General features: G+C 41.4%; 1 protein-coding gene across 7 annotated transcripts in view; it reads left to right on the top strand.

Moving 5' to 3' along the window:
* Window positions 1-13,915, top strand: part of FHAD1 (forkhead associated phosphopeptide binding domain 1) — a 178,866-nt gene that overhangs the window by 140,679 nt on the left and 24,272 nt on the right. For all 7 annotated transcript variants that reach the window (XM_072608946.1, XM_072608943.1, XM_072608945.1 and 4 more), the window contains 3 exons: window positions 774-903; window positions 5,140-5,285; window positions 9,308-9,391. In XM_072608946.1, the coding sequence (XP_072465047.1) occupies window positions 774-903; window positions 5,140-5,285; window positions 9,308-9,391 (360 nt within the window). The remainder of the gene's footprint in view (window positions 1-773; window positions 904-5,139; window positions 5,286-9,307; window positions 9,392-13,915) is intronic.

Consider the following 13,915-nt stretch of genomic DNA (forward strand, 5'->3'; position numbering starts at 1 on the left):
TGAGGAAACTGAGGCAAGGAAGGTTAAGTGATTTGCCCAGGGTCAGACAGTTAGCATCTGATAAGTCTTCCTGACCCCAGGCCCAGCACTCTATCCACTCTGCCACCTACCTGCCTTAGGGAGGAAATGAGTGACTGTGTTAAGAGCTTTACAAATATTATTTTATGCGATCCTCACAACATCACTAGGAGGTAGGTGCAAATATTATCCATTTTACAGATGAGAAAACTGAGGCAGACAGAAGTTAAGTGACTTACCCAAAGTTATACTGATAGTAAGGGCCTAGCATTCTAATCACTGTGCCACCTATTTGCCTGGGTGGCATAATGCTGGACTCAGAGTCAGTCAGACCTGGCTTCCAATCCAGCCTCAGACACTTACTAGCTATGTGACCCTGACTTTTCTCTGTGCCTCAATTTCCTTATCTCTAAAATAAGAGGGTTGGACTTGATGGCCCCAAAGGTCCATTCCATCTCTGAATCTGATTCTCCAAATCCAAAGCTTTTGTTTCTCTGCCATACTGCATTCCCCACAAGCCCTGGAGTTGCAGCACACAGCCTCCTTTGGGTGCCCAGGAAAGATGAAGTTCCTCTGCAATGACGCCTTAGTGTCTCAGCTCAAGCCTTCCCCCCTTCCCTAAAGTGCCTGTGATGCTATTTTCACGTGCTCAGGGACACTGTGTCTCCTATGAAGTGGGGCTGTTGTGACTTCTTGGAGAGTGAGATAATTCTCATCTGGAATAAAGTCGATCTCTTCATAATTCCAAAACACAGGTTTCATCCTTCATTGAAGTAGGGACTAAATGTATAGGGCTTCGACATGAGGAAACCATTCAGCGCCAAAAAAAAGCCCTGTCTGAACTACGGCAGCTAATCAAGGAACTGGAGAAGACCCCTTGCCCAAGTAAGTTTCCCTGTGTTTCCTCTCAGAGCCCTCCCAGTCATTCTCTCTCTGCCCTCATTCTCAAGGTTCAGATACATTTCAGTGCAGCTGTGACCTCACCAACATGGGTGCCCCCTTCACTGGTGCTGATCACACCAGCTGACTCTGCCATGTTTAGCCATGTTTTTTCATAAAGCCTCCCAGCCAGTAACTTCCTCTGAGTTTTTTTAATAGACCATGCATACCCTTCAAGGGCCCTGTTGGAATTATTCCCTTTCTGTTGCCCCTGAAGGACCAAACCAGGAACAATGAGTAGAAAAGGCAGAGAGGCCAGTTTGGGCTTCATGTTGGGAAAAACTTCCTAGCAAAAGAGCAATACAAAAGTGGCATGTGCCTGGCTCCAAAAGGTTAACAGTAACATACATTTGTCAAGTGACTAATGTATCTCTTTGGTTATGGGGTTTGCCCTCCCCTGAGGTCTTTAAACAAAGGCTATGTGACCATGTATTAAGTATATTATAGCAGGGACAAAAGGCCCTGCTGGGACCAGATGGTCACTGAAGTCTCTTCCTGTTCTATTAATCTGTTAATCCTCATTTTTGTCTCTTAACAAACCCCTCCTCTTTTCTGATCATATGTTTTCCAGTCATACATATCCTTCATGATGTCTCCTGTTGCTCCTTAGGCACAAGGCTGTGCGGTCTAGTGGCTAGAGTACTGACTTTGATGTCAGGAAGACCTGGGTTCTGACAAGCTGGATGACCAAGGACACATCACTTTTCTGACCCTCAGTTTCCTCTTTTATAAAACGAGAGGCTTGGACTCAATGACTTCTAATACCCGTTCCAACTCTAAAATTTATAATCCAGTTCAACACAAGCAACAGTCTGCAGTCTAGTTAGATGCCCAAAGTGCATTCCTATGGCCTTTTTCATCATCTGCAATTTTGCTATTCCTAAGTCACTTGCGTAATCCTGTACTCAGAGGGACTAAGCTAACGACTTCTCTTAAAGTATGCTCTTTTAGATTGTTATCTTCAAATGCTGGGCTTTTGTAATAAGAATGTGGTGGGATGGGAGTCAGAAAACCAGAAAGTTTGAAGTCTAGAACCATCTCCATTACCAGATGATCTGGTCAAGTGCCTCCATTTTGCTCTAAGTGAAATGGATGTTAGGGCACCAACTTATCTTTGTCTTTCAGAAATGTTGTCAAGTGAGATGAAATAACCAATGTGAATTATAGTTAATTCAATAGTAATTCAATTATAGTTAATTCAGTTGACAAGAGATGTGACCCATGCCCCCATAGGGTTTACATAAAACTCCACATTATTTCAGAATTGGATTAGTGGTGATGTTTAAATGTTCTGATTCCTCATCTTAAAATGGCGGTGACCTTGAGTTCTTCTCTGAGGATCTGCTAATGGAGCTGGTAGCTAGGTGGTGCAGTGGATAGAGCACCAGTGCAAGAGTCAGGAGGACCTGAGTTCAAATCTCACCTCAGACACTTGACACTCACTAGCTATGTGACTTGGGGCAGGTCACTTAACCCCAATTGCCTCATCCTGGGTCATCTGTAGTCATCCTGATGAATATCTGGTCACTGGATCCAGATGGCTCTGGAGGAGAAGTGAGGCTGGTGACCTGCACAGCCCTCCCTCACTCAAAACAAAATCAAGTGCAAGTCATGTCATTATTTCTCTGATGGCATGGTCCTCTTCGGCAACGAAGGATGAACACACCCAATGGGGCACAGGTTCTTATGATGCTTACCAAGCTGGAAAGACAAATATAACAGTAATTCAATTCAATTCAATAAACATTTATTAAATTCCTGGTATGTGCCAGACACTATGGATACAAAAAGTATTGGGCATACAAAAAGCAGTGGAAAAAAAAATCTCTGCTCTCGCCCTTTCCCCCAAGATGGCGCTGAAGGCACAGAAGGAAGCCATTGCCCCTCCAAGACAGAAACTAAGTTCAAGGCCTTGAAGGCCAAGAAGTTGGTGTTTAAGGGTGTCCAGAGCCACAAAAAAGAAGAAGATCCAAACATCCCCTACCTTCCAGCAACACAAGGCACTAAGACTTCGGAGGCAGCCCAAATACCATCGGAAAAGTGCCCCTCGGAGAAACAAACCTGATTTCTCTGCCATCATTAAGTTGGCATCCCTTGACCACTGAATCTGCTATGAAGAAGACTGAGGACAACACCCTAGTCTTCATTGTGGACGCCAAGGCCAACATGCGTCCTATCAAGCCAGCAGTAAAGAAGCTGTATGACATTGACATGGCCAAGGCCAACACACTGATCCAGCCAGATAGAGAGAAGAAGGCCTACGTCCCACTTGCTGAAGACTATGGTGCTTTAGATGTTGCCAACAAAACTGGAATCATCTAAACTGTGTCCAGCTGTCCCACTCCACCTACAATATAAAGTTTTCTAGGAAAAAAAAAAGAAAATCCCCACTGTCAAGGAACTTACAGTCTAATGACAATGATAATAATGATGACAAAGGCAACGACAACGATGACGATGGTGATGATGATAGCCTTTTTATAGTACTTGAAGGTTTACAAAGCACTCTACCCAGTTTATCTCTTAAATGGATCAGATGTCAGTCATCCAAAGACCAGGTGAATTAAATACAGAGAGGCTCCTGCCAGAAGGCTGGGGGCAGGGTGACAATCTTCAGCCACAGAAACTTGTGAAGACCCTCTACTAAGGTGCATTTCAATTTATATGTAATCTGTGTCAATAAGTCAATTGGCAAGTCTCTTTTTTTGCTGTTGTTGAGACTGGGTCTCGCTATCTTGCTCCGACTAGAAAAGCAGTGACTACTCACAGGCTTAATCCCAAGTGTCATGAAAGTTTGGACCTGCTCCATTTTTCCAGCTGAGGTCAGTTCACACCCTGCCCTCTGCCTTTGGCAGCCTGATCTCTCACTTTATCTGGGGCCATCACTAGTTGTCTTGATTTTTTTGTCTTGGCACTAGCCTCCAATAACACTGGAGGAGAGAATGAGGCTGACAACTTTACACAACTGCCTCACTTAAATCCAATTCCTTCACAAGTCAAGACATCCCCCTCATGATGTCACTGGTCTTTTTCCAGAATAAAGGATGACTAACAACATCCCTCTGCTCCCAGAGATTTATCCTATTGGTACCAACATCCAATTGGCTTTAAGCCTACAGCCTACCTCTCAGGACTCTAGAGCTCAATCAGTCTCCCCAGCAGAGGATTATGGGTGTAAGCCCCCACACTAGCTCAATGGGCATTTATGAGGCAGTAAGAACCTATTATGTGCCAGGTACTGAAGATACAAAGACATAAATGAAACATTCCCTGTCCTCAAAAAGCTTACATTCCATCATGGGGACACTTGCACATTGAGTAATATAAAGAAGGTGCTCAGCATAGATGGATGGAGCCCCCACACCGGCAAGATCACAGATCCAAGATCATTAGAAAAATCCTATTTCAGAGCAAGCATAAGTTAGAAGCATCATGTGTGCTGGAATTGGAGTCAGAAGATTTGGGTTCAAATGCTGGCATTGCCACTTATCATCTGTATGAGCCTGGGCAAGTTATTTCATCTTTTGGGGTCTTGCTTTTCTCCTCATTAGGTTAAGGGGGTTGGACTAGAAGGCTTCCCAGCTCTGTATTATGGCTATGATTCTTGACCCAGATCAATAAGACAACTCACCAATGATCCCATGATCTCAACCTGCTTAGTTGTTGTTCAGTTATTTTAGCTATGTCTAGCTCTTTATGATCCCATTTGAGGTTTTCTTATCAAAGATACCAGAGTGGTTTGCCATTTCCTTCTCCAGCTCATTTTACAGATGAGGAAACTGAGGCAAACAGGGTTAAGTGACTTGCCCAGGGTCACACAACTAGTAAGTATCTGAATCCGGATTTGAACTCAGATCTTCCTGACTCTAGAGGTAGAGCTCTATCCTCTGCACCATCTAGCTGCCCCCAACCTGCTTATTTCTTCTCCCATAACTGTAGGGCTTGAAGCAGAAGCAGACAGCCATGTATTGGTAATTCTTAGTGGAATATAGGCTGGACTGAATGGCCTCTCTGGTCCCTTCCACCTCTGATAATTGTGTGAATGCTTTCAACCTTTCTAGAAGATCTTCACATTAAGAATGTATTCAGGAGCAAAGAAGAGCAAGTAAAGACTTGCTCTTTTCATTAAAATAAGATCTTACGTTGAGCTCTTGGCCCTGAATGTATTCTGTTTTTTCGCAGATGCCAGAGAGACAGGGATGGAACCACTTCTAGAATCTAAGAAGCCCAAATTGGGGAAAGAAGCCAAGATGATGGAGAAGGAGCCAAGCTTACCATGTGTGCCAAACATCGATCTCAGAGTGGGAAGCAAACTCCGTCACTCTTTGGTAGGCCTGGGAGTCATGGAAAAGGGAAACCCAAAAGGAGAGCATCAACCCTAGCTGAGGCCATGGGCCATGGGCCATATGGTCCTCTTTGCTCTGTAAGAGTTGAAGGAGCAGGCAGAGTACTGGCTTTTGAGTCAGTGGGCCTGGATTTGAAGCACAGATTTGCTACTTATTAGCTGTGTGACCTTGAGAAAGTCATTTCTCATTAGCTCAACTTCCCCATCTCTAAAATGAGGGGTTGGACTAGTTTATCTCTAAAGACCCTTTTAGCCCTAAAGCCTAACCTGCCTTCCTTAATTATTAAAGGCACAAATGACCAGTTTTTAGGTCTCAGCTTAGGTGATGACTAATGCCCAAGAACAGACCATTTCTCCTAGAAGTTTGTAAGTACTTGGATGGCAGATACTGTTTGATTTGTGTCTTTCTTCCCCTAGCACCAGGTAGAGTATCCAGATGCACAGAAGCTTATTAAATGATCAGAGCTGAATCGAGTTGTTTTTTTTCCAATAGGTTGAGGGTCTGCACAATGTTCAGGAGGCAGCATAAACTAATATAGGATAATAGATTTTAAGCTGGAAAGGACCTTAGAGGTCATCTGGTCTGTGCTTTTATTTTGCTGAAGACAAGTGATTTGCCCAAGGCCACACAGGCAGAAAGTAGTAAACCCAGGCTTATCGTACTGTAGATTTATGGCTAGAATGGGCCTCAGAGACCATTAAGTCCAATGCCTCCATTTTACAAATGAAGAAACTGAGGAACAGAGACATGAAGCAATTTGCCCAAGGTCGCCAAAGGTATTAAGTGGCAGAGCAGGAGTTTAGATTCATGTCTCTAAGAATCTCTGATTCCAAACACTCTGCACCACGATGAAAATATTTTTATTGTGGATTTTACCTTCGCCAACAGAGATTGCCTTCTTCTCTCCCCAACCCATATATTAATAGATACTATCACCACACTTACTTTCCACCCTGGGCAAGTCAACCTCTGTTTGCCTCAGTTTTCTCATCTGTAAAATGGGATAATAACAGCACCTACCTCCCAGGGTTGTTGAGATGATAATTCTAAAGTGCTTAGCATAATTCCTGGCACATGGCAAACACTATAGAAGTGACAGCTATTATTATTGTTATGAGTTGTTATGGCTAAAAAAATTTCTCACCTGGTGTCTGACTCTCCAAACTTACACAGACTATGAATTTTTCCATAGACAAGTCTGTGGTAATCTAGGTGGTGCAGTGGGTAGACTTCCAGGCCTGGAGTCAGAAAGACTTGAGTTTAAATCCATCCTCAGACACTTACTACATGTGTGACCCTGAGCAAGTCACTTTACCCTATTTGCCTCAGTTTTCTTATCTGTAAAATGAGCTGGAAAAGGAAATGGCAAACCTGTCCAGTAGCTTTGCCAAGAAAACCCCAAATGGGGTCATGAAGAATCAGACATGACTTAGAAATGACTAAAATATAAGTCTATGGCCAGGCAGGGGCCCAAAGATTGTATTTTCTTGGCAAAATCTTTGAGAATCCATGGGGTCCATCAGGCCAAGGTGACACTCTGAAGGAGGGTGCCAGTGGAGTAGAATCTGAAAACACCAGAAAAAATGTCCCTCTTTTGAGGTGAGAGAGATTTGGTTTGTCCAATAAATCAGTCAAGTCAATCTTGCAACCGAAGGTGCACACACTCACCTACAACATGGGTGAATGTTTGGGTCTCTGATAACGCTGGTTATTTAAGCAATGGTGCTTCTAGCCTGTGTCTTTTATGGAATCCTAAATGGGTTCCTCCCTGAAGTTGCTAGTGGTGATTCGGGCCATGCAAATGTTGTTGGGTGTTTTGTTTTGTTTGTTTTTTTGTAGGGGTCATGTTCCTGTTTTGTCTTAAATATTTGTAACTGGGTCAGTCTCCCATCAAATAGAATCTCTAAATGACCACCAAAATTTTGGAATGATTCTTGGGTGTTAGGCAACTTCACTGCCGAATGGGGATGCAAGAGGTGCCAACCAATGATGATGTGGAATACTTTGGTAATGTAGAAGGACAGGGAGAGTTTATAAACATTTGTGCAACTCCGTAACATGATATTAGGGTATGGGCCTTAGGCCTGGGTCACAGTTTGACCTCTGATACTTCCTAGCTGTGTGACCCTGGGTAAGTCTCTTAAGCATTATATGGTTATCTAGATAACCATATAATAAAAATTATGTGATGATAACCATATAACAAAGATCCCAAGATCTTTAGTGACAAGAGGGTTGGATTGAAATCAGGGATCCTGAGTTCAAATTCTAATTCTTTCATTTACTAGCTTTGGGATCTTGGGCTAGCCCCTTCCCTCTCTGATTCTTGGTTTTTCCTTCTCTGTAAAATGAGGTTGAACTAGTTGACCTCTGAGCTCCAAATCAGTGTGATCCTGTGACCCAGTGGCCTGTTAAACCATAGCTAGAGTTAGGAATCTGTGGCAGTGAAGGGAGATACCATACAGAGAGTTCCTCCAAAACTACCCCTTCATCGATATTTATGTCTAGGTATGTATTGTCTTAGAGGAAGAGCATGATGCTTTGTAGCTATATACCTACAATTAAGGAGCGAATCGTGACATTGCTTGACACAATGTAATCCCATAATAAACCCTATATTTGGATTTCCTTCCCTGCTTCCCTCCCAGGGTTGTTGGGAGGAGGAACTAGCTTGTAAATAGTAAAAAGCCCAAGCAGGGTCTGCACTGGCTTTGTAACCTGCCAATTAACCTGGGTGAGTTCTCCAGTGAGATCATCCCTAAGCCTCCTTCCAGCCTTTCATCCTGAGATCCCAGACATATCAATGTAGCCACATCTGCTCCACTGTTTAATATTCATGGCCATCATTTTCCTTCATTTGGTCTTTTTGTAAGATGTTTCAGAGGGTGCTAATTTAGGCAAAGAAGCATACTGGGTGTTAAACACCTCCCATAGTGAATCCCTAAACCCAGATTTTGTTTGCAGAAGATTTAGCAGGGCAATTTGTGGTCATTAGGATTAGCCGATTAGTGGAGTTTTCCATTCGGTCAGCTTTGGTTATTTGATGGGGCAGATGCCAGGTTATTTAAAAAATCCCTCACTATGCCCCTGAGAAAACTGATTTGTCCTAGGAAGTTCTGAGAATTTAAAGCTGAAAGTGACCTGGGTGATATACGATCCATCCAGTTTCACAAAGGAGGAAACTGAGACCCAGAGAAAAGAATGTTACAATAGGAGAAGTGCTGGATAAAGAATCAGAGTACTTGAGCTAGAGCATGGCCCAGATCCATACTACATGGATAATCCACAGCAAGTCACTTTAACTTTTTAAGCCACACTATTCTTATCTGCAAAGTATTAAATGACCTCTGCAGAGCCATTCTAAAACGATAATCCTAGGAATAATAATAGCTAACATTTATGTTACACTTCAGGGCTTACAAAGTATTTACATGTGGAAGTTAATCTGATATGAGTCTCTTCACCATCCTGTGAAGTAGATGTTATTATCCCCATTTTACAGATGAGAAAGCTGAGGCAGAGAGAAGTTCAGTGAATTGGCCAGAGTTATACAGTTAGCAAGTATCTGAGGTGGGATTTGAATTCAGATCTTCCAGACTCCAGGCTCAGCACTCTATCTACCGTGCTAAACTTGAGAGTCAGTTAGGATTCAAACTCAGGTCTTTAGGTTCCAGAGACAAATCACTCTCCATATAGCAGATAGCATGCTGTCGGATTGACAGCCGTGGCCATAGGTACACCCTAATTTTTATGACTTCGCTAAACTCACTTGATATTATGCTTTTGCCATGAAGAAGTATAAGAATGAATTTTGAGAAATGTACTACTTAAATTCGGTAATATAAAAATGAAATTATTTATATTTGAGAATATAAGAAAATAGGGGCATGGGACCAAGTTCCAATGTTTGGGAGACTTTCCAATAAACCTACAGTTCTAGGCCCTTTGATTGTAGAAAATTCAAAGTAAATACCAAGATTTTTTTTTAATTCTTCTCATTTCAGCCCTCAAATTGCCTTCCCAGCCCATCTTCAGAGAGGTCAGCAAAGCTGGATTTGACTGAGGCTCTAGACCTCAGTGAGAAGCTGGTACGTGGGGAAAAAAAAATATTAAACACTGGTTAGAACTATGGACTGCATGTGGGACAGAGGACATCTTAACTTAAATTCCAAATTACTTAATTATTTGCCATGGAAGACAATGTTTTTTAAAAAGACTTGAATTAGACTAGAGAGATTTGGGTGCAAATCCACCTCTGCCATTTACTACTAATGTGAGCTTATACAAGTATCTTAAACTCTCTCCAAGCCTCAGTTTCCTCATCTATAATATGGGGATGATGAGAATACTTGTACTACTTACCTAATTAGGTTGTTGTGAGTATCAGATAAGATCATGTGTATAAAGCATATAGAATAAAGGAAGACCTATATTAGAGATACATTCGGTGCTCTTGGATTGACCTTGTCAATAGGATACAACCAAAATTCATCTACAGATTTAGTGCTAAATCAATTACGTTACCAAGGGATACTTTGTAGAACTAAGCAAAACAATAACAAAACTCATTTGGGAAAGAAAAAAAGAGACCTAGAATCCCAAGAGAAATATATATGTAGCAACTAAGGGGACATAGAATTACCTGTCTCAGCCTATATTGGTGAATAGTTATTAAAACTATTTGGTACAGGCTAAAGAATTTTTTAAAAGAGATCAATGAAGAGACCCGAAAAACAAAAATGTTTGTTTAACCTAAGAATATAATTCGCAGGGAAGAACTCCCTTTTTGAAAAGAACTAGTGGGAAAACTGGAGAGTGGCTTGGCAGAAATTATGTTTAGATCTGACACTTTATACCATATAGTCCAATAAGTTCCAGATGGCTACTCGACCTGCTTGTAAAAGGTCACATCATTGAACAAAGAAAAAAGGAGACATACAAAAGAAAGTACCTTTTTACAACAATGATTAAAGGAAGAATTCTTTACTAAAGAATGAATAGAAGTGATCATAAAAGACAAAGCAGACAATTTTGATTATGCAACAACAAAAAATTTTAACTGTTGTAGAAACAAAATCAATCGAGATGAAATAAGAAGAGAAACCATAGAGTGGGGGTGGAGGGGAAATTGCACCAACTATCAAGCAGAAAAGAATAGGGATTCCTTTAGTGTATGTATCAGAGTACATGGCTGCTGAGGTCCCTTCCAACTCTCAGATTCTGGGATCACTGATAAATATCTTATATCCAAGACATGTAGGGAATCAACATGTGTGAGATCCTATAAATAAGTGGTCAAAAGATATGAACAATTTTCTTTTTTTTTTTTTAAGAGGCAATTGAGTGACTTGCCCAGAGACACACAGCTAGTAAGTGTCTGAGGACAGATTTGAACTCAGGTGTCTTTGATTTCAGGGTCAGTGCTCTATCAACTGCTCCATGTAGTTGCCCCTGATATGAACAGTTTTCCAAAAAAAAAAAAATAGACACCATCCATCACCAATTATAAGAGAGATGCAAAATTAAAATAAATCTGAGGTTTCACCTGACACCTGGAAAATTGGCAATGACAAAAAAATGGAAATGGTTGATGCTGAAAGGGGCTATGGGAAAATAGGCCAAGTAATATTTTGTTTTGTTGGAGTTCTGAATTGGTAAGGTATTCTGGAAAACAGCTAGACAATATGAGAAAACTGACTAAATTGAACACACTTTTCACTCAGTGATCCCATAACCAAGCAAATGTACCCAACTAAAGAGATCAAAGTTCAAAATGTTCCAAAGATGTTTATAGCAAGCAATTAGCAAGCAATTATTAAGCTTAGACTATCACTAGACACTGTTCAGTCATTTTTTGATGCTGAGGATACAAAAAAAGAAAAAGAAAAAATCCCTGCCACCAAGGAGCATATGTTGTCTCATGGCTCCACTTCTCTGACTCTTCTCAGCTGAGAGCCTTGCTTCATATTTTACCAAAAAAACCCAAGTCATTTGCTATGAGCTCCCTCCTCTCCCCTGTTCCTCATCTCATATCACTTGGATGCCTTCTCTCATTGTCTCCTCCTTCATTCTGTCTCACATGATGAGGTGCCCCTTCTCCTTGACAAGGCAAACCCCTCTACCTGCACAAGTGACCTTATTTCATCCTACCTACTCCAGTAGCCTGCCTCTTCTATCATCCCCTCTCTCACTTATCTTCAGTCTCTTCTTATCTACTAAAGGTTGCTTTCCTCCTGTCTACAAACATACCCATGTCATCTCCTGCATCCTCAAAAAACCTTCACTCGATCCATCCATCCCCACTAGCTGTTGTTAACAAGATTTTACTGAGTCAATCTCTAACTTGAGAATAATAAAACAGCAGGCCAGAGACAAAGTGCCACTAATCAGAGAGCTATTTAATAAATTAGTTTCATCACAAAGAGCAGATTTGAAAATTGGGAATTCTCACTGTCATTCCATATCTCTTTTGCTTTTTGTGGCTAACGTCCTTGAGAAGGCTGTCAACGGTAGCTACTTCCACTTCCTCTCCTTTCACTCTCTTCTTTACTTTCTGCATCCAATCTGGTTCCGAGTCTCATCATTCAATGGAAACTCCTCTCTACAAAGTTACCAATATTATCTTAATTGCCAAACCCAATGGCCTCTTCCCAATCCTCATTTTTTGTACCTCTTTGCAACTTTGGACAACACTATCATTCACTCTTTTCTCCTTGTTACTCTTTTCTATCTAGGTTTTTTGACACTGCTCTCTCTTGGTTCTCTTACCTGTCTGACCACTCCTTCCATGTCTCTTTTGCTAGATTTTCCCCAAGGCTCTGTCCCAAGCCTTCTTCTCTTGTTCCTCCATACTCTTTAGCTTGGGGAATCTCACCAGCTCCCATGGTTTCCCAGACATATTTGTCTAGCTCCAACCTCTTTTCTGATTTCCATTCTTACATCTCTAACTTCCTATTGGATATCTAGAAGTGGATGCCCAGTAGATATCTTAAACTCAACATGTCCAAAACTGAACTCATTATCTTTTCCCCTAAACCCTCTCCTTCTTCTATTTCCTTATTACTGTCAAGGGTACCACCATCCTCTCAGTCACCCACAATTGCAAAATGTCATCTGTGACTCCTCACTGTCTTTCACACACACACACCCCCCCATCCAAGTACTGGCAAAGTCCTTTCATTTTTGCCTTCATGACATAACTAATATATGTGCCCTTCTCTAACTTTGACACAACAACAATCCTGGTTGCCACCATCTTCACCAAAGCCATTATATCCACCATCTCTACCTCCATAACTGCCTCTGCTGCCACCACCACCATCATAACCACTTCTTCCACCAAGTTTCCACCATGGTCAAAGATTCCTTCACTACCTCCAAAGCTTCCTCCATTGACCCATAAAATTGCCCGAGTCACCTCCACAACTTCTTTGTAAGTAGCCTGTATCTCTTGCTCCAAAAGCGCCTTTTTCACTTCACAGTTATGCCCATTAATGGTATATTTCTGAACAACAATTTTATCACATGTATCATGATCATCAAAGGCTACAAAAGCAAATTCTCTCTTCTTTCCACCTCTGTCGATCTTCAATAACTTCTATAGTTTTCAAAGTAGTCTCTTAAATTTTATTTCTTCTTTAAATACCACCAAAAAAGATGTTCTTCATGGTTAGATGTGCACCAGGTTTTACAGAATCCTCTCTCAAAATAGCTGTCTTTGGTTCTGCTCCACTACATGCACATCAACCTTATATGGCTGAGCACAACTTGCTACATCGATCTCTTTTACGTAAGAATAAGTCGCAAAGCCAAAGCCTCTGGAATGTTTACTTTGGAAATCTCTCATCACCACACAATCTGCGAAAGTGTTCCATTTTTCAAAGTGTTCTATTAAACTTTCACACATAGTTTCAATACTCAAACCACCAATAAGCAGTTTTCCCAACCACTCTGGTTCCTTTGGATCATGACTGTTTTACCTCCATTTTGAGACCAGACTCACTACCTCTAACTCGGGTTCAAGTGATAGTTATTGCCCACTAGAATTTCACTGACTGTGCCCCACTCCCATACCCCCATTCCTGGAATGCTTTCCTTCCTTATCTCTAATTCCTAGCTTATCCAGTTTTTTTAAAGTCTCCTCTAAGACCTACTTTCTGTAAGAATCTTTTCCCAGTTCTCCTTAATTTTAGTACCTTCCTCCTAATATTGCCACTCTAATCTGTTGTTTAAATTAATCTGCTGTTTAAATGTAGTCCTTTGTAAGCTGTCTTCCCCAATCAGACTGTGAATTTCTTAAGATCAAGGACTGTTTTTTAAAGCCTTTCTCTGTATCTCTAGTGTTTAGCACTTAGCCCTGTGCCAAGCACATAGTAGGTGCTTAATAAATGCTAGCTAACTGACTGATTTTCTGACCCTAGAAGTCAAAGGGAGTCATTGAAATTTACTAAGCAGAGAAATGACATCTTCAAACTTCTGCTTTAGAATAATCACTCTGGCAGCTATGGATTAGAGAAATGAGATCTTGAGGCAACAGATTGGGAAAATATGGCAATAGTCCTGAGAAGAAGTAAGCTAGGGTGGTGGCTGTACAGGTGGAGAGGAGACAAACT

This window comes from Notamacropus eugenii, chromosome 5 (assembly GCF_028372415.1).
Source record: "Notamacropus eugenii isolate mMacEug1 chromosome 5, mMacEug1.pri_v2, whole genome shotgun sequence".
NCBI lineage: Eukaryota > Metazoa > Chordata > Mammalia > Diprotodontia > Macropodidae > Notamacropus > Notamacropus eugenii.